The following is a 20,707-nucleotide window of genomic DNA, read 5'->3' as shown; positions in this document are numbered from 1 at the left end:
ATTGATCTAGAAAAAAGGATCAAATATCCTCGTTATGTTCTTGATTACATTTTTATAATAAGAGCGTTATCTAAATTAAATAATAATAAAAGTTTTAATATTTTCGGTTCGCTTTAAAGCTTCATAACACTAGAATTATGGCATAAATCATAATGGTTTCGTAAATATTAGAAAACAAGTATGTTAAAAATGTATTAATTCGTCATAATAATAAAAAGACATTAGTCAAAATATATAAATCTATATCGATTGCAGTAATTGGTAACATTTTTATTTTTGCGCAAATAAATTTTTGTGTCATTGCTGTTGTTGTTTTAATATGTTTATTATAACATTTTTCTTGAATGTGGCATCATTTATCAAGTTGAATCAGTTTGTGTGTGACTTTTTGCTGCGAAATTTTCGCTCATCTCAAATTGTGAAACGAAGAACTAAAATAAATTATAATATTGTTCGTTAACTAAAATAAAAAAATCATTTTATTTATGTGGTGTTCTATGATGTGTAATTAATACATAAGAAGAATTCGGTAGCAAAAGGCAAATCGTAATCCTGTTGTGAAACTCATCTAGGAAAATTTCTTTATGTCAATCGTCAGTAGAGTTTCCAATAAAAAATTAGAAGAGTGGGAATGATAAACGGTGATAACTGTCAATAATTCAATTGTAGTCTGGCAGCTCTGATTGTCCGAGGATTTTGCAGACACAAAAACGGAAAACAACGAAAATGACGGAGTAGTTTAATAAGTGGTGAGTGAATGTGATTGCAAATTAATATATAATTTTTATACATTACATAGTGAATCTATAAAGTACTCAGTAATAATTAACATTAAAAAGGTATTAGAAAATATGTTAAATTTTTCGTAAAAATTGTTAGTTGTGGAAATCTTACGAAACGATAGTGAAAACGTCCATTTGGATTTCTTCGACGTTGCGCTCCTCTATTTTGCCCTTCAGTCGAACCAATTTTCGAGTTTTTATTTGCTAGCCCTCCCTTCACACTACAGTCCAATCATCAAATGGTAAGAGCTAAAATCTAATTCCCTTTGCACATTCATATTAAAATTGATTTCTTCAGTTTTTTTACGCAAACATATTCTTATTTATTTTCATTTCTCGAAATCCGAGGAATTACATATTTGATTGTTGTGCATGAGTGAGTTCATACGAAATTTGTAATAGGTTTGGACTAAATAAAAAAATATTAACTAAACGACGACAGCTAAGTAAAGTTAATGAAAAAGACGTGTGCCTTTGTTCCAAGATTTGTGCCATCGTTTTCACTGTCTGCTTTGTCCGTCGCGTGTCTTTATTTGTGTATTCACAAGAGTCATTAGCTCATGTGTGTTCATCTTTTGGAAAAGGTGTGCAAATCATTTCTTACTTACATATGTATGTACATATATACATGTGCACATGAAATGTTGTGCTGAAGTGATTGTTGAGCTTTTAGATGTCTTACAATATGTGAATAAATATGAACGGACAAAAATATTTGGATCTCTTCGAGAAGTTTTTACACATTTACATATTTATATACAAGTATGTACCTTATCAAGATGAGAGCCTACCTATGTATACATTTTTGGGATATTAACCTCATTGGAATTTATTTACTGAAACAAACAAAATTTGAGAAAAAAATCCACAATTTCGTTATTATTATTTTTTGCGTTTACCGTTTGACAGGAAGGCGGAAAGGTACCGTTTCACTTTGGGTATAATGCTATTGTAATGTAATATTAATTATTATTTTGTATTATACTTCAATTTTTATAACTTTAAGAGAATGATGTTTTCTTTGCAGATTTCACTCAGTAAAACATAATCGATAAAACGAGTCATCAAAAAGTGGAAGTGAACCACGAGAAATTCGAAGGTATATAAAATAATTTATTAATGTATATGTATATTATAGCATTATTTTAAACGTACTTGTTTATATCGCAGGCTTGTGACAGTATTAAATAAATGAAAGTAACTTCTTACTTTTACGTGTAATAATGCTGTTATTTTGATGAATTCATATTCAAAAACCGCTTAACAATTAAAATAATTTATAATTGATTACAAATTACTTTTATGTGTATATATGTATGTACATACACGTATTTTGTATATTTGTATAAAAGTGCGTTGCGAAAAACCCTCGTTGTACGACTCTCGCAATTATGATATTTTCAATGTGTTTCACTGGGTATAAACACCCTTGATTTGTATATAAATGTACAAACATAATACATTCAAATTATTTTTCTAATCTCAAACAAGTCAATACTTTATACGCAGTACGATTTGTATTTTTGTATTTTACTTTTTTAAATATATGTACATACATATTACTTTTTATACCCTGATCAGGGTGTATTCATTTTACCGCGATGTTGGCGAAATCCAAAAGAAACACTGTGATTTTATAGACCCGACTGTCATGAGAACAGCCATCTTTTTAATTTGAGAAAGTATCTTTACTAAGTTTGCCAAAAATTGTGCAGTTCTGACAACTATAGTATATAGCGCAACGGTGCAATCGAGGTAAATGTTTACTAGTTGAGTTTAAAATCGGAGGTAAAGATAAAGGATAAAGGATTTTACTAATTTACTTCAGGCTGAATTCGGCGGAAGGAATGTGTTCTACCGTTACAATAACAACATCATAAAGCCGATTTAATTTCAAAACCGGTATTCTGAATAATTTTTCATTAAAATTTCTGTAAAAACATTTATTTGTTCCATATACAATGTTCTGCTTTTTTATGGCACATATGTATGTATATATCGTTAAAATTTATTATTTAAATTAATTATTATTTATTATGTTGTGTATATAAATTTATATATTTGAAGAATTTTAATACTTTTTAAGTCTACTACTTTCGAATCATGTCATAAAATAGTTTGCACAAACATTTCAACTCTAGTGGCAGTAAATACAAATGTATTAAAAATCAAATCAAAAAAGGAATTGTTTATATAAATAAATTTTCTAACTTCAATTTATCAAAACTTCAAAATTTCAATACAAAATTATTTTTTTTTTACTAATTCAATTGCAGATGGGGGACGTTGATCCAGAAACACTCTTAGAATGGCTATCCATGGGTCAGGGGGATGAGCGCGACATGCAATTGATAGCCTTGGAGCAACTATGTATGCTTCTGCTTATGTCCGATAACGTTGATCGGTGCTTTGAAAGGTGAGTTATTGCTAAGCATTTTTGGAAAATCCGTTTCTTTTCTTTTTTGCATTTGCAATTAATTCAACATGTTCAATTTCTCACCATATTGCAACAGTTGTCCACCACGCACATTCTTACCAGCGCTTTGTAAAATATTTTTGGATGATCTCGCACCAGAAAATGTCCTCGAGGTTACCGCACGCGCTATTACATATTATCTTGACGTATCAGCTGAATGCACCCGCCGCATTGTGGCTATCGATGGTGCTATTAAAGCGATTTGCAACCGTTTGGTTGTCGCCGATTTATCATCGCGCACCTCACGCGATTTAGCCGAACAATGCATCAAGGTATTGGAATTGATTTGTACCCGTGAGGCGGGTGCCGTCTTCGATGGTGGCGGCTTAAATTGTGTACTCACCTTCATACGTGATTGTGGTTCACAAGTACATAAGGATACATTGCACTCCGCTATGGCGGTGGTGTCACGTCTCTGCACCAAAGTAGAACCGAATGCACCATGCATTCAAAATTGCGTCGAAAGTTTAAGTACACTGCTGCAACATGAGGATCCAATGGTAGCAGATGGTGCGCTTAAATGTTTCGCTTCTGTTGCTGATCGCTATACGCGCAAATGGGTAGATCCAGCCCCTTTGGCTGAGTACGGACTTGTGGAAGAACTGTTGAAACGTTTGGGCAATGCTGCGGGACCCATCAATAATACAACAACAACCGCTGCCAGTCCAGGGGCAACTACCGGCGCTTCAACTTCGACCACCACCACTGGCAGTGGTAGCAATAACGACAGCATAAGCAGCGTTACAACAACAACAGCTACGCAGAACAAACCAACTGCAACAAGTGATCCTTCAAGGACATCACAATCGATTTCAACAACCATATCTTTGTTGTCCACCTTATGTCGTGGTTCGCCGTCTATTACACACGATTTGTTACGCTCCCAATTGCCAGACGCAATTGAACGTGCATTGAAGGGTGATGAACGCTGTGTGTTAGATTGTATGCGTTTGGCCGATTTACTTTTACTATTACTATTCGAGGGACGTCAAGCATTGAATCGTGTTGGCACAGCCGGTGGCGCTCAAGGACAGCTGGCAGCACGTGTACGACGCAATGATTCGAGTGCCGAACGTACACATCGCCAATTGATCGATTGCATACGTTCAAAGGATACCGAAGCGCTGCAAGAAGCTATCGAATCGGGTGGCATCGATGTCAACTGTATGGATGATGTTGGTCAGACCTTACTAAATTGGGCATCCGCCTTCGGCACGCTTGAGATGGTCGAGTATTTGTGCGAAAAGGGCGCTGATGTGAATAAGGGACAACGCAGCTCATCCCTACATTATGCCGCTTGCTTTGGTCGACCAAGTATAGCGAAAGTGCTATTAAAATATGGCGCTTATCCAGATTTGCGCGATGAAGATGGTAAAACACCACTAGATAAAGCACGTGAACGCGCCGATGATGGTCATCGTGAGGTGGCTGCCATATTGCAATCACCCGGCGAATGGATGGCTGCCGGCAATTTGGCGGCCAACAAGGACGGCGCCGACGATAATGGCACATTAGAACCGCGTGGTGATCCAGAAATGGCACCAATTTATTTGAAATTATTTTTACCGGTTTTCTGTCGCACCTTCCAGGGCACAATGTTGGCCAGCGTTAGGCGTGCCAGTCTTGGTCTCATCAAGAAAATGGTGCAGTATGCGCAGTCGGGTGTTTTAAAAGGTCTTTGTGAACCACAATTGCAGCTGGAGACGATAGCTGTTACGAGCACAAACGCGCAAAATTTGGGAACGTTGTTGGTGGAAGTGGTGGCCAGCGTGTTAGACAATGAGGTTTGTACATTTTTTCGTTTTATAAGTGCTTGTTATAAATTAAACAACACAGAACTGCTCATTTGTCGTAGACGTCGATATCGGACCACTAAAGCGTACAGCTGTTATACAAACTGACCGATCAAAATCAGGTTATTGAGTGAAAGTTTTTTTATTTTGACAATATATTTTCACGAAATTTAGCGTAGATTTTTCTTTAATACAGCGCAATAATTTCCGAACAAGTTGTTCAGATGGGATCACTATAGCATAGTATAACTGGCATACAAACAGACTGATCAATATCAACATATAAATACTTTTATAACATTTTATATTATAAAATATTAGCTGTGTAGGGCATTATAGCTTTGGTGGTGAAGTGAACGTTTTTTCTTGTTTTTTATACGCCGAGTACCGATTGGATCATAAAATTCGTTTGGTGCTTGATACCTTTATTCTATTGAGAGAACTTTAAATTTAGTTTCAAAAAGAATACTGAGAACTTGAAATATTTTTCATTTATTATATTAATTTGTTAATTTATTTTACTTTCTCGTTTTATTTAGGATGACGATGATGGCCATTTGGTGGTGTTAACTATTATCGAAGAACTAATGAGTAAAACACAGGATGAATTTTTGGATCATTTTGCACGTCTTGGCGTATTTTCTAAAGTGCAGGCTCTAATGGAGCCGGAAAATGAAATCAATGATGCCACAACAACTGTGCACGTTGGAGCTAACGCTATCACAGCAACGACAGTTGAAGATCAGCTAAATCAAAGTAGTAGCAGTGGAATAACCAGTTCCACGCAGCAGACCACTACAGCAACAGGTATACATATATGAATAATTTAGTAAGTTTAGTTCTAACTAATATTTGAAATGTTTAGGTATTGGTATCAGGGTTGCAAATAATGCATAAAAAATATTTCTATGCCGCTAACCAAGTGCGGCTCGAATTAATTACAGCTAAATAAACAGATTTTTAATTAAAAAATTACTAAAATTTTCCAAATCGTATCGAAATTATTCAATTTTTTTATATGTCCTAATCTAATGCTTTTTCTTTTTGCACAGAAGACGCCATGGAGGATGCCAAAGAAATTCTTCAAGGCAAAGCTTATCACTGGCATGAGTGGAGTATTTGTCGTGGACGCGATTGTTTGTATGTGTGGTCCGATTCAGCGGCATTGGAGCTTTCGAATGGTTCGAATGGCTGGTTCCGCTTTATACTCGACGGCAAGTTGGCTACAATGTATTCTAGCGGTAGTCCTGAAAATGGCAATGACAGTTCAGGTAATTCAATATAGCATACCACCTACACTCAAGTTTAGAACAAATCCATATTTCTACTCGTTAAAAATAGCATAAATATTATTTTTATTTTTGTATTAAGAAATTATATGCGCTTAGTGTGCACGGTTACAATTAAAAGTTTATCCAAAACAAAGAAAAGTGACTAGTAAATACCCAAAATCTCTTGCATGGGCCTAATTGTTATCTAATATACCATATACAATATAATTGTTTTTAAGTGTTCCCTACCAAATGCTTGATTTTTCTTTATTTTCACTATTTTTAAACGCCAAACCAATGAAAAACTAAAATTTTAAAATTCGGTGTAACTTTTTTACGGCTATAGCCTTTAGCTGTGCTGAATTTTGAACATATATAACACTAGATTCTATACTATTATCATTTGTTTTCAATTCATTAAAAAAAAAACAATACACCTGTTTTTACGTCGTAGGAAGGGGTCGTGGCATGGATTCTGTTACTAGTGAAGGTGAGAGAATTTATACCTTATTTTTTTTTTGTTCATTTGTATACGTTCCTCATTTCATGTTTAGCTTTGTTGTTGTTTATTTTGTTAAATTGATTTGATGTTTCGTTGCATTTGTGCTTTTGTTATAATATTCTAATTGCGCGTCCATAAAATTATTTTGCTAAATTGAATTCGCTTTAAAATTTTCATTAAATTTTGTAACTTATTTGTGATTAATTTGTAACTGATTTATATTAATTTTCGTGTTATTTAATAAAATACCGATGCAATTGTATAAAGTGACATTAACTTGTAGCGTCCATTATTCACAATACTAATTGATTCTATTTTACTTAACACTTAAACCAATTATTTAATCCAATAATTATCCTTTGAGAAAATGTGTGTATATTCATCAAATTTGAGAGGGACTGACAAAAAAACTAAAAATCTTGAATATCCCTTCAAAATAGGCTTCTGAGCAAATAGAAGCATACCAACGCTTAAGTAAATTTTCCATTCACTTGTTATAAGCCTCGGATGTGATGGCCTTCGGTGCCTTCTTTCGGTTTCGCTCATTTTTGAAACGACTTTCGCTAGATTTTGGACAGTTTCGAAGTCATATTGCTAAACCCACGTCTTATCACGATTTATGTTGTATTTGATGAATGTAGAGTACTCAACTACGTTGTCAAGAAAATCTTTTGAGACCTTTCACTCTGGTACACGCTTCATACCCAAAATATTAACCAAAATATGTTGAGTCGATCCATAAGAAATATTTAGATACTCTGCTATCACTCTAATGACAACCCGACTTTTTTCAAGTACGGTTTCTTTAACTTTTTCGGTGAATGCCTTGTGCCACTCAAATACTTGTGGTCGTGAAAGAAAGTAGACTCCGCAAAACAGCCTTTTCAATGATTCCGTAGACGCGATTCCATTCTAAACACAAAATTACAAGCAAATCTGTTGTTAAATTTTTCACGTTGTAAACAAACAGCTGTCAAACACACACTAATTGACATAAGAAAATCAAACTTCACACAAAACAAACAAAAGATTTCAATAATATAGGGAAAAATTTGTATCGAAAAAAATATCGATTCAGTTTTTGCGAGCAGTTTAAATGGACCACTTCGAGCCAAATTTGATCGGCTGGTATATGTGGTGCATTCGAAATGTACTATAACCCCTTGAGGAATTACTTTGCACCTTTATACAAATATTAGTGATAAAATAATTCCTTTGCATTATTTTAAAATTTGGTAAAAAGGAAATAAATAAAAATCTAAACCATAAAAAGTAATCCAAATAATTTGAAATGCATACATATTATATGTACATACATACATACATACATACATATGTGTATATAAATAAATTTATCAGCAACTCTTAGTGCAAATGTGCCAGGTTTCGTTTTTATAAATATGCTAGAGCCAAAAAAAAAACATTTTCAAAAGTTTTAACTCAAATAAGCAAAGCGAGTGGACTTGATACCTTCCCTCATGCCTATGTATGTATCTATTGTACATTTGTTTCCGTTGAGTGTCAAACGCAAAAAACTCGAGAAATCGCTGACAAATATTTTGAAAGAAATAAATGATTGGACCTTAAGCTCATTTACTATTTATATTCTACAAAAAAACATACATTTATATGAACCACAAAATGTATTTGAAGTGTCTTTTGATCGGTTGAAAGCAAAAAATATCAAAAATGTGGATAAACCACATATTATAATATTATAAAAAACTACATCTGAACATTAAGGTTGAGGAAATTTACCATATAAACCATATACTAAAAGTCCATAACAAATCTATATCAAAAATATATTATTTATCAGCTCTACATCCTTTACTTGAAAGAAAACATTCCCAAAATCAAACTTGAGAGTCAGTCATGCGTTAGTACACTAAGCACCCATTAAATAGATAACGCTTCTAATACAATATTTAGGAAACATTTCGTCGAAAAAAATTGAAGTTTACATATTTGCTCATCAAGCTTTTAACTTTACTTGCAATACGATCCTGGAAAAGGAAATTCGCATGGAAACACTTACCGATTTCAATTAGAAAGCAACAGCATAAACAGTATTCTTTCCTTATAAAAGTACAAGGGAGAAAATAATGAATGCAAAAAAATATAGTTGAGCGACGTCTCTAGTCCACATTATTTTTGGTAAGAACCAGAAGACGTCTTTCTTTATATTCTTTCCCACGAACGACAGTCGGGTTGACGTAACCAGAAGCTTTGGAGCATTCTAATTTTCATACTTCATTCAAAATTCACTCTCGACAATTAAAGAAAAAAGTGTGGGTGTCTATACGAAATGGAGATATAGTATTTGCTGTCCAGAAATGGTATTCGAGGCACATCATCCAATTTGGAAAATCCAACATATCCGATAAGTGCTTTTTGGTTAAAGTTTGGTTTGGAGTAAAGAATATGGAATCAAATTCCTTTCTACAGACTTTATTAAACATATATTCGAGTGTACAATTTGTATACTCTAACGACAGGGTATATTAGGATTGTCACGAAGTATCCGCTAGGATTGATCTTATATGTAAGTTAATCAGCCTTTATAGAACCTTCATTATGAAGGAGGTAAGACTTATAGGTCTAAAGCTTTTTGCGTTATCGTGTGTTTTGTTGTAAGAGAAATATTCCTGAAGTAATTTCGAGGAATGGTGCAGAGTTGACAGTTCCTGGCCGGATACAAACGCAGGTCCGTTCCGGATACTTAGACCCGACTGTCGTGGGAACGTGTGGTCTTGAGGCAAAATCACTCTTTTTCATTTTATACACTTTTATACTAAAAGAAATGCACCTTTGAAGAGTATTATAACTACCGTGCAGCCGAAGTTGACTTTTTTACTTGTTTCGTTTTTTAAAGAATTAATATTGATTTTTCATGCAGTCATCATATTTTTATTTGCTTGTAATCTTATCTGGCCTGTGCAACATCACATTACACACTTTAAAAATTCAAATGTTTTAATTATGTAACTAATAGAAGTTAAAAAACGAGCATGTTTTTAACAACGCATTGTCAGAATTTTATTTAAGTATTAAAAATCAAATCAGATTGAATTAGACGAGATATCAAAATTAGTTAACGGTGTTAAATTCCAATTAGCAACAAAATTTGCTTGGATACTAGCTGTACGTTTTGAATTTACAAGTCGTGTCCCCAGATGAGTATCGGCTTTCACATCGTAATATGTATGTATGTATATATATACTTGTATGTATGTAATATAACATTTATGCGTCATGTGCTCTCTTTCATACAGAAAAATTAAAAAATTTTTTTTTTTAAGTAGAAACAACGTATTTTATATTTTGGAGAAACAAACATTTGTTTTCCATAAAATCATTGATTCTTTAATTCGCATTTTCCATTTATAGTTTACAGTTGAATATTTTACTTTTCAAACCAAAAATATGAATTGTTTATTATACTATTTTGAACTAAAAATAGACATAGGACTCGATAAATTCTTATGTTACCTAAATCCAATCTAACCTAACATTTAACACCACAACATTGTCAATTGTCATTTTGTCTTATCTAAATCCCTAAATTAGCACCACTAATTTGTTCGTTCGCTGTTCCTTAATATTAGTATAGTGGATATATTAATAAAACTCGCAGTAACTGCATTAGAGGAAGCACACTTTATTAAAGCCTTATATTTTTGGATTTTTCTTTCAAAACATTTCTTATGCACATATATTTATATTACCATTACAGAAAACCGTGGAGAGTTTCTCGAGAAATTGTTGCGTGCACGTTCTGCTGTACGCCCCGGCACACCTTCGCAACCCATACTGCCGACTGTAAGCGTTTTGCGACTGGTCGTCGGAAATTGGGTGCTTCAATCACAGAAACCCAATCAGTTACAAATACACAACACTGAAGGTCATCAAGTGACCATTTTACAGGATGAGTTGCCCGGTTTCATATTCGAGAGCAATCGTGGCACCAAACATACCTTTACTGCCGAGCATACGCTCGGTCCCGACTTTGCCTCCGGTTGGTCCACCGGCAAGAAGAAGAAAATAAAAACCAAAACCGAAGTTCAGAAGACACAAGTAAAGAATTTAGCACGCGATCTTTATAATAAATACTTCAAAGCAGCGCAAGCGGTGCCGCGCGGTGCTGTCGCCAAGCTCACCTCCATTGTAAAGCAAATCGAAGTCGCATTGGAGGAGCAACGCTTGTCGCCACACTCGAATTGGCAAGAGAAATTACGCACATCACTGAATGAGTTGGCACAACTGTTGCACGAAGACGGTGTGGTTAGTGCGTATGAGATGCATTCGTCTGGGCTTGTGCAAGCCTTGGTGGCGGTACTCTCGAAGAATTATTGGGATAATGGCTTATCACGCAACAAAACCAATAAAATGCTAAAACAGCGCATAAATATTTTCAAACAATGCATTTTTGATGCCAAGCTGCCCAGCGGCGATGTACGCAACACCACCGCCAGCATATTGGTGCAAAAGTTGGTGGCCGTTTTGGAGAGCACCGAAAAATTGCCTATCTATATGTATGATGCGCCTGGCGCCAGTTATGGTTTACAGATTTTAACTAAACGTTTGCGTTTCCGTTTGGAGCGTGCCGCCTGTGAGACGACGCTTTTCGATCGCACCGGTCGCACTTTGAAAATGGAACCCTTAGCCACAGTTGGTCAGTTGGCTAAGTATTTGCTGAAAATGGTTGCCAAACAATGGTATGACATGGATCGTTCTACGTACCATTATCTAAAGAAATTGCGTGAACATCGTCAAGGTATGGTCTTTAAGCATCATTACGATTTCGATGAAGAGGGTCTTATGTACTATATCGGCTCAAATGGTGGCACCTGTGATTGGGTGAATCCGGCACAGTATGGTCTGGTGCAAGTGACCAGCTCGGAAGGCAAGACACTGCCATATGGTAAGTTGGAGGACATACTCTCGCGTGATAGCGTGTCGGTGAACTGTCACACAAAAGACAATAAGAAAGCCTGGTTCGCTATAGACCTCGGTGTCTATATAATTCCCAATGCCTACACTTTGCGTCATGCACGCGGCTACGGACGTTCGGCACTACGAAATTGGATGTTACAAGGTTCAAAGGATGGTATCACTTGGACTACGCTTGTTACACACACGGATGACAAGAGTTTGGTGGAGCCCGGTAGCACTGCTACGTGGCCCATAGTGTGCGCACCCGATGAGATGCACGGCTTCCGTCACATACGCGTACAACAGAATGGACGTAATGCCTCGGGTCAGACACATTATCTCAGTCTTAGCGGTTTCGAGATTTATGGACGCGTGGTGAGCATCTGCGATGACATTGGTAAAGGTGCCAAGGAAGCAGAGGCTAAAATACGCAAGGAGCGTCGTCAAATACGCGCACAACTCAAGCATATAACGACGGGCGCACGTGTAGTGCGTGGCGTTGACTGGCATTGGGATGATCAGGATGGTTGCTGTGAGGGCAGCGTTACTGGCGAGATACACAATGGTTGGATCGATGTGAAGTGGGATCATGGCGGACGTAATTCGTATCGTATGGGTGCCGAGGGTAAATATGATTTGAAATTGGCAAACTGCGACAATTTATCCATGTTCGAGGGTGGCACTTCAATTGCACCGGTGACTGCTGTTACAGCAGCCGGCCAAACAGCAGGTGCGGCTGGTGGCAAAAAATTCGAAAAGGCCGGCACGCTTACATCACGCAAGTCCAGCTCGACGCCATCACTGCCCGAGGCTACTGAAATCAATCGAAACACGGAAGTGCCTTCTGATCAGGCAGCATCCGCTGATAACTTGGCTTGGAAGCAAGCTGTTGAGGCTATCACTGAGAGTGTCTTTAGTTCGGCCAAGACGCAAATGCTCAATTCCACAGCCGGCAATAGTGGTGATGATGGTGAAGGCAGCGGCATGGGCAGTTCGGCAACAACTGGTGGTAGCGGTGTTAGCTTATTGCGTGAACGTGAAAATATTGCCGATCTTTCGGCCATTAACAACTCGATGCAGGCTATTAATGCGAATGTTGTCTCCGACTTGGCTACAATAACCGAAAATTTGGTGTTGTCTGAGGCGAATACGTCTAATGTCAGTGGCAGCACAGTGAGTTCCTCAACTGGTTACGGCGGCAGTAGTAGCCGCAATGCTTTGGCCGCTATATTTGGCAATGCCGGCGTGGTTGGCACTCAAGCAACGGGTGGCGTTTCAAGCACATCAGCAACGCCATCAAACACTACTGGTCCGTTACTGCGTAGTGTATCGTTGCAACAAAGCAGCGATGAACCGAAATCCACAAATATTGAGGCCAACAATAAAATGAATGCCAATAATTCGGCAAGCGCCAGCGGCAGCATGGGCAAGGGGCTTTTAGTCAATTTACGCGCGAATACATCAGCTGGCCAGCGTGTGTCACAGTTCTCGTCGGAGGCTTTGGAGATGATCGATAAAATGCGCGATGGTGTCGACATGATACGCAACAACACCAATAATATCCTATCTTCGGATATACTTTCACTCTCGGCAGCAAATTTAATGACATCAGCCGTTAAGTTCTCAAATGTGACCGGTAAGCCTGAAAGCGGCACCGATCAGCTCTCTACAGACACCTCGGGCACTTCGGTGGTGGTCGATTGCAGCGCTACCGCAGTCGAGAAGTCTGTACGCACGCCCGCTCTGAAGGTCGACACAGAGAAACGAAGTAACATTGATTTGGCAGAATATAAAAACCTCTCCGGTATACCCAGTACTACATTGACCACCAATAGATCGTCTAGTGTTAGCGAACAACAAGCTCAACAGCTACAACCACCACCACCGCAGCTTGAAGTTGACCAACAACATACGGGCGACTTACAGCCTGTTGACAATACACAGCAATTGGGCGGTTCCGCCGATAATGTTAATGTCTCCGTGTCGAATCAAATGAGTGTCAGTGTGCCTAATCTGACTACGACATCTGTTTCGGAGACCACCTCACAATCTGAAGTGACCAGTCATACTGGACTTTTGGAGACTTTTGCCGCCATGGCACGACGTCGCACCTCGCAAGGCACAACAAATCTGCAGAACAACCAAATGATCAGCTCCAATTCGAATTCGAATGAGCGCAATAATCAGAGTGTTGGCACCAGCTCTTTCTTCCCACGTGGACCGAATTCGGTAACGAGCCTCGTGAAATTAGCATTATCGAGCAATTTTCACTCGGGTCTATTGAGCACCGCCCAAAGTTATCCAAGTCTCTCATCTAATAATGCCGGTATGTCATTTGCGCTTCATATTATTAATCTTTATAATGAAAACAATATATATCTTGTACATAAAATACCTTATTTTACTTTTTAATTAATTTTTTTGATATTTTTTTTAATTTTTCTATTTTTATTTTTCTTACTTAATTTTGATTAATTATTATCTTCCCTAACTAATTTTTAATTAAATATTATTCTTAATTAATTTGTAATTAATTAATTTTTTCAAATGTTTGTCCATAATAGGCAACAGTAGTGGTTCAAATACTGGCACAGCTGGTAATGGCAACTCCTCGGCTGGTCAACAAGTTCAAACATCTATAAATCCGGCACTAACGATGAGTCTCACATCAACTTCGAGTGATAGCGAACAAGTTTCATTAGAAGATTTCTTGGAGAGTTGTCGTGCACCAGCTTTACTTGGCGATATGGACGATGACGATGAAATGGACGAAGACAACGATGATGAAGAGAACGAAGACGAATACGAAGAAGTTGGAGTAAGTCGATTGGTAATTCTGTTGCAATCTTAATGCACTTTTTTACTTTTTTTATTTATGTGCTTTTCCTGTCTGCATGCGTCTTCTTACTTTTATAAAAGTTACTGATTAAGACATTCACAGCAATCGTGATTTTAGAATCGTTTAAATTGTTCATAGATACGAAATTGTTGTGTTCTTATTAGTAGTCTGTTTGATGTATGTATTTTAAATAATTTTACTTGCCTGGTATTTACGATTGTTATACTCTGAACAGAATATATTAAGCTTGCCACGAAGTTTGTAAAGCCCAGAAGCATAAGTCAGATACTTCATAAAGTTTATAACTCAGCGTGCCGAGCTGAGTCGACTTAATCATGTGAGTCTGTCTGTTTGTTTGTATATACTCGAAGTTTTTGAGATATCGCTCTGAAATTTTGCACACGTCCTTTCCTCTCCAAGAAGCTGCAAATTAACATTGACATCAAATTCTTTCATGAAAAACTTTTTTATTAGAAACGATGTCTGCCCGAAATTTGGCATACATTACTATTCAAGGTATTCCAGTCTCAGTACAGTCTCCGTACATATTGTTCAGATCAGACAACTATAGCTTATAGCTGCCATTCAAACCGATCGTTCAAAATCAGAATAAATATCTTTTTATACACTTTTATGCTATAAAAAATTCACTTGTAAAGGGTATTAGAGCTTCGGTACAGCCGAAGGTTACTGTCTATCCCCTGTGTTACAGAATGTATTCCAGTCTTTCGCAAAGCTTTGTGTGTTTTAATGCTAACATTTTGCAACAGAATTGTCAACTTACATAAGTCTTTCTTTCGCCGTTTAGAACACATTGCTGCAGGTGATGGTTTCCCGCAATTTGCTGACCTTCATGGACGATGAGACCTTGGAGAATCGTTTGGCCGGCGTGAGCAAGCGCAAATCGTGGGATGATGAATTTGTGCTAAAGCGTCAGTTCTCCGCACTGATACCAGCCTTCGATCCCCGCCCTGGACGTACTAATGTCAATCAAACATCAGACTTGGATATACCAGCACCGGGTACCAGTGCTGAATCGCTGCGTCAAGATGAGCATGTACCGCTACCACAGCCAGTACTATCGTTGGTGCTGCGTGGACCCAGCATAGGTGGTGTACCAGATGTCGAAATCGAATTGAGTAATAGCGAGTGGACGATATTCCGTGCCGTGCAGGAGCTTTTGCAAGTTTCGCAATTGAACAAGACAGATAAGTTCCGCAAAGCCTGGGAACCCACGTACACCATTGTTTATCGCGAGGTGACGCCACAAGAGTGCATTAGCGGCGGCATCAGTGGCATTGTTATGGAGTGTGACGATGGTCCGAATACACCAGTGGTATCGTCAAAGAGCGGCGCATCTACACTCTCACCAAATTCTCCCATACGCGGCGAATTCACAACATCTGAGAATGTCACCTGCTCAGTTGATGATGTTTTGCAATTGCTGAGCCAATTGAATGCGCTCAATCAAAAGGAGAGCATCAGCGAAGTCGTAAATACAACAACCGTTAGCGCTGATGCAAATGCAACAACTGGCGGCAATCTGCCACACGAACTGTTTATGAGTAAGAAAATCACAAACAAACTACAACAACAGATACAGGACCCCTTGGTGTTGGCAAGCAATTCTTTGCCCAATTGGTGTGAAGATCTCAATCAGGCTTGTCCGTTCCTGTTTCCATTCGAAACACGCCAGCTATACTTCAATTTCACTGCATTTGGAGCTTCGCGTAGTATTGTTTGCCTACAATCGCAACGAGATGTCACCTTGGAGCGTCAACGCATGCCCGGACTCAGTCCACGACGTGATGATCAGCACGAGTTCCGTGTCGGCCGTTTGAAGCATGAGCGCGTTAAGGTGCCACGCAATGAGAATCTGCTCGAGTGGGCCATGCAGGTGATGAAGGTGCACTGCAATCGCAAGTCAGTGCTCGAGGTGGAATTTGTGGGCGAACAGGGTACTGGTCTGGGACCCACACTGGAGTTCTTTGCACTGGTAAGTTTAACTTGTCACTAAAAAACGTAAAAAATTACTATTTATTTTTTTTTTCAGGTCGCAGCCGAACTACAGCGCACCGATCTTTGCATGTGGCTGTGTGATGACGCCGATCTGGAGTTACCCGACAAAGCTCAAAGCGATCAAACTGAACATCTAATAGCCAACGATGATATTAAGCCAGTCGGTTATTATGTGAATCGTCGCGAGCACGGTCTTTTCCCAGCGCCATTACCGCAAAATTCGGAAATTTGCGACCGTGTATCGAAATACTTTTGGTTCCTTGGTGTATTTTTAGCTAAAGTGCTGCAAGATATGCGTTTAGTGGATTTACCACTTTCGAACTCGTTCCTAAAATTGTTATGCCACAATAAAGTGCTATCACGTGGTGTACATCAGATTCAATCGAATCCTGTCTCCGAAGATCCGATGACCTCATCCGTTGTATCTGAGGATTCCGAATTGGCCGAAACTTGCTCGAAACTATTAAGTGGTGTCGGTGGTAACACCAACACGGAATATAACAACGCCACCCTTACCAGTTGGTATGATGGTATTTTGACGTATGAAAATCTCGCCGAAATCGATCCGATACGTTATGAGTTTATAAGAGAATTGCAGGAGTTGGTTGCACGCAAACAGGCTGTTGAGGGTGACGCTTCACTCACGCCCGAACAGAGGCGTGAATATTTAGCCGCACTGAAATTACGTACTAAACGAAATGAGGAAATCGATTTGGAGGATTTAACCTTGACATTTACCTATTTACCCAGTTCTTCTGTTTACGGTTATCCGTATGCTGAACTGGTACCAAATGGCGCCAACATTGATGTTACGCTTAACAATTTGGAAGAATATTGCGATCTGTTGATAAATTATGTTTTGCAAGATGGCATTGCCAAACAGTTGGAAGCATTTCATCGTGGTTTCTGTGAAGTGTTCCCACTGAAAAAGTTGGCCGCATTCAGTCCGGCCGAGGCGCGTATGATGATTTGCGGTGAGCAACATCCGCAATGGACGCGTGAAGATCTCATCAACTACACAGAACCCAAACTTGGTTACTCCAAAGACAGGTAAGTGTTGGAACACTCGAGAATACGAAAGATATATTAGTTATTGACGGCTTTTAGAGTTGTAGGGTAGAAAGCTTGTCAGAGAGCATTCGACTTTATCGATGACAAGCATTTCTTATCTCTACTTATACAGTTGTTATAGCATGCACAGTATGGATATTGGTATTAAGAGTGCCGAACTGACTCGCTTAAACAATGTTCGTCTGTAGTATATATGCGAACTTGTCACCCAGTTTATGAGATATGGACCTGATAATATGCATACGTCCTTTTCTCCTGAATAAGAAATTTTTGTAGTTGTTGTTGTTGTAGCAAGGTTGTAGGTGCCGTTCCGATTACTTAGATCCAACTGTGGTGGGAATGGAATAAGAATTTGTCGTGACTACTGATACTGGCCAATATAGCACATTGCTACTTTATAAACTGAACGATCAAAATCAGTTCTTGTACGGAAATCTTTTTTATGTGTTGATAATGTATTTCTACCCTATGGCTTATTTAGCAAGTAACGTAGGGCATCTCTGATTGAAGGAGAGAGGCTCGAGTTGATGGACTTCCATGAACGCAACGAGCAATACCAAAAGAGAAATTACCCCCATCCCTATTAGGATTGAGATAGACAGATACTCTCTCTGAGATAAATACTTGTAGATACGTACTCTAGTTTACGCGGCGACAGAAATCTGAAAAATTTGCAAAGATATTTGATGACATTGATATTTATTTTCTCACACATACACACTTTTTATATTGCAAATATATTTTCATATATACATATATACTAATATGGAATTAAAACGTATTTTTTCTTGGCAGCCCTGGCTTCTTGCGTTTTGTCAACGTACTAATGAGTATGACAGGACCCGAGCGTAAGGCGTTCCTACAATTCACCACCGGCTGCAGTAGTCTACCACCAGGCGGTCTAGCTAACTTGCATCCACGTTTAACAGTCGTACGTAAAGTAGATGCCGGCGATGGTAGTTATCCATCGGTAAACACCTGCGTGCATTACCTCAAGCTGCCCGATTATCAGACCGAGGAGATAATGAAAGAGCGTTTGTTGACTGCAACAAAAGAGAAAGGATTCCATTTGAATTAATATACATACATAACATACAATATGTGTTTAAATAATTTACTTACATACGTCTCTATACATATTAATCTTAAGCATTTGCCGAAATTTCAAATTGGGCGTTAACATTGTTAGGCGTTTCTACGAGAACAATTGAACAATTTTCAGTTGATGGTGATGAAATTGTTTTATCTTTTATCTTTTTTCTCTGCTGAGTTTATTACTACTATTATTATTATAATTATAATTATTATTTTTTTTTTTGATGTATAAATTTAGGAAGTGTAACTTACATATATACGCTATATATTTAAAAAAAACAGGAAATTTTCTTAAAATAGCACGTGAAAGAAAAAGTCAACGAAACGACATGAGCATTCTTGTTTTGTACCCAAGTGGTGGCAATGTGTAAAAAAGTTAGGCAGAAACAACAACTAAAACTGTGTGTGTATGTAATAAAAGAAGAAGAAAAAAACCAAATCTAAGTAGAGCAAAAAACCAAGTAGTGCACCAACTAAAGCAAAAAAAAAACTTTGGCTGAATATGAAACTGCAAGTGGCGCTTCAACTATTTCCTAACTAGCTGCTGCAACATTATTACACAAATAGTTAAATAATAGAGAGAAAAGGCAAAAATAAAAAAACAAAACAGCAAAACAGCAAAATACGCGGCAAATAGCAAATTAAATTCACAGATGAAACTAGCTTATATTATGTATATATATGTTTGTTTGTTTTCTTTTCATTAAAAATTAATTAACTTGTTGATGACTACCTAACTTACGCGTATATACAATATTGATACATACATACATACATATATAGAAAATCAACTACAATACAATATTTCAATATTCACACAATTATATACTGGTGTATTATTAATATCAGAAAACCACCAATAGCACAAATATTAAATTGCTTGCTAGCATTTGCAACAACAACGAGCACTGTAAGTAAAATTCGAAAGCAAAGCATTTTTTGTTGAAATTGGCACATTTCCTTTTGAATTAAAACTTTATTTTGTGAAAATTAACAGCAGCTACAACAACAACGGTGCCTACTTTTGACACACCTGGCCAGAAATCGTCATGCAGAGTATTTGCATACAAAAATAAAGTGCATTAATTTGTGCTGCAAACATGTCTGAACATGTTTTTAAATTAAAGTTTGAAGCAAGGCAATTTTCAAAGCATTTCGCTGCTTGGTGATTTTCAAAACTTATATAATGGAATACTTGAAAAACTAATATTGAAAAAAAAAAAAAAAAAACAAAAACAAGAAATATCATTACTGAAGTGTACCCACAATTTGATAACCACCAAATCCTTATACCACATACTCGTGCATACTATTTATAACATACATACATATATACATATGCTAAAAGTAAAAATAAAATAGCAAAAACAAAAACAACAACAATAGAGCTTTTTTTATAGCTAAAGAGACAAGCATAAAGCGAACTAGCGAGAGCGAAAGGGAAATGAGCGCAAGTAATCGGTTGTATGCGAGTGTTTCAATATACAATTTACACAAAACTGAGCAAAAATGTATGTAACACACAATATAAAAAAAAATAAAAACAATAGAAACATAGATAAGTCAAAGGATATAGCAGTCATAAAGTGGCGTATATGTAATGCCATTGCATCAGATGGGGAAATACAGTAGCAAGTTATATATGTTTGTATAATGTTTACATCTACATAAATACACACAGTGCTTATTGAAAATCATAATTTTTGTAAGTGAAAAATGTGAACAGGTCAGTTGCTATGAAAAAGTATGTATATGTTTGCCGCAGCGGTAATCGACCACAGCAAAAGAGAAAGCTATGCTTCAAAAATAATTAATAATTGATCACATACACAATGTTATTAGACATTTTTTCTGAATAATTTTAAAAGTTACTCTCTTAAAGCAAATAAAATCTTATCGGTAGTAAACAAATATGTAACAAAGT

The 20,707-nt window shown here is 37.2% G+C and overlaps 1 protein-coding gene across 6 annotated transcripts; it reads left to right on the top strand.

Moving 5' to 3' along the window:
* Positions 1 to 380: 380 nt before the first annotated feature.
* Positions 381 to 20,694, top strand: LOC126753677 (E3 ubiquitin-protein ligase Ufd4). 6 transcript variants are annotated; one of them, XM_050465352.1, is made up of 12 exons: positions 381 to 749; positions 1,810 to 1,881; positions 3,059 to 3,198; positions 3,296 to 5,042; positions 5,591 to 5,858; positions 6,107 to 6,322; positions 6,777 to 6,812; positions 10,561 to 14,085; positions 14,324 to 14,589; positions 15,407 to 16,594; positions 16,652 to 17,667; positions 18,484 to 20,694. In XM_050465352.1, exons 3-12 carry the CDS (start codon positions 3,059 to 3,061, stop codon positions 18,764 to 18,766), a joined length of 8,685 nt encoding a protein of 2,894 aa, XP_050321309.1. In that variant the 5' UTR covers positions 381 to 749; positions 1,810 to 1,881; the 3' UTR covers positions 18,767 to 20,694. The 6 variants fall into 6 exon arrangements, with proteins under 6 accessions (XP_050321309.1, XP_050321310.1, XP_050321307.1 ...); XM_050465353.1 differs by having other exon boundaries at positions 382 to 749; positions 6,104 to 6,322; positions 14,324 to 14,577; XM_050465350.1 differs by having other exon boundaries at positions 382 to 749; positions 6,104 to 6,322.
* The last annotated feature ends 13 nt before the right edge of the window (positions 20,695 to 20,707 follow it).

Source organism: Bactrocera neohumeralis, chromosome 3 (assembly GCF_024586455.1).
Source record: "Bactrocera neohumeralis isolate Rockhampton chromosome 3, APGP_CSIRO_Bneo_wtdbg2-racon-allhic-juicebox.fasta_v2, whole genome shotgun sequence".
NCBI classification, from domain to species: Eukaryota; Metazoa; Arthropoda; class Insecta; order Diptera; family Tephritidae; genus Bactrocera; species Bactrocera neohumeralis.
This window is presented reverse-complemented; position numbering and strand designations above follow the sequence as displayed.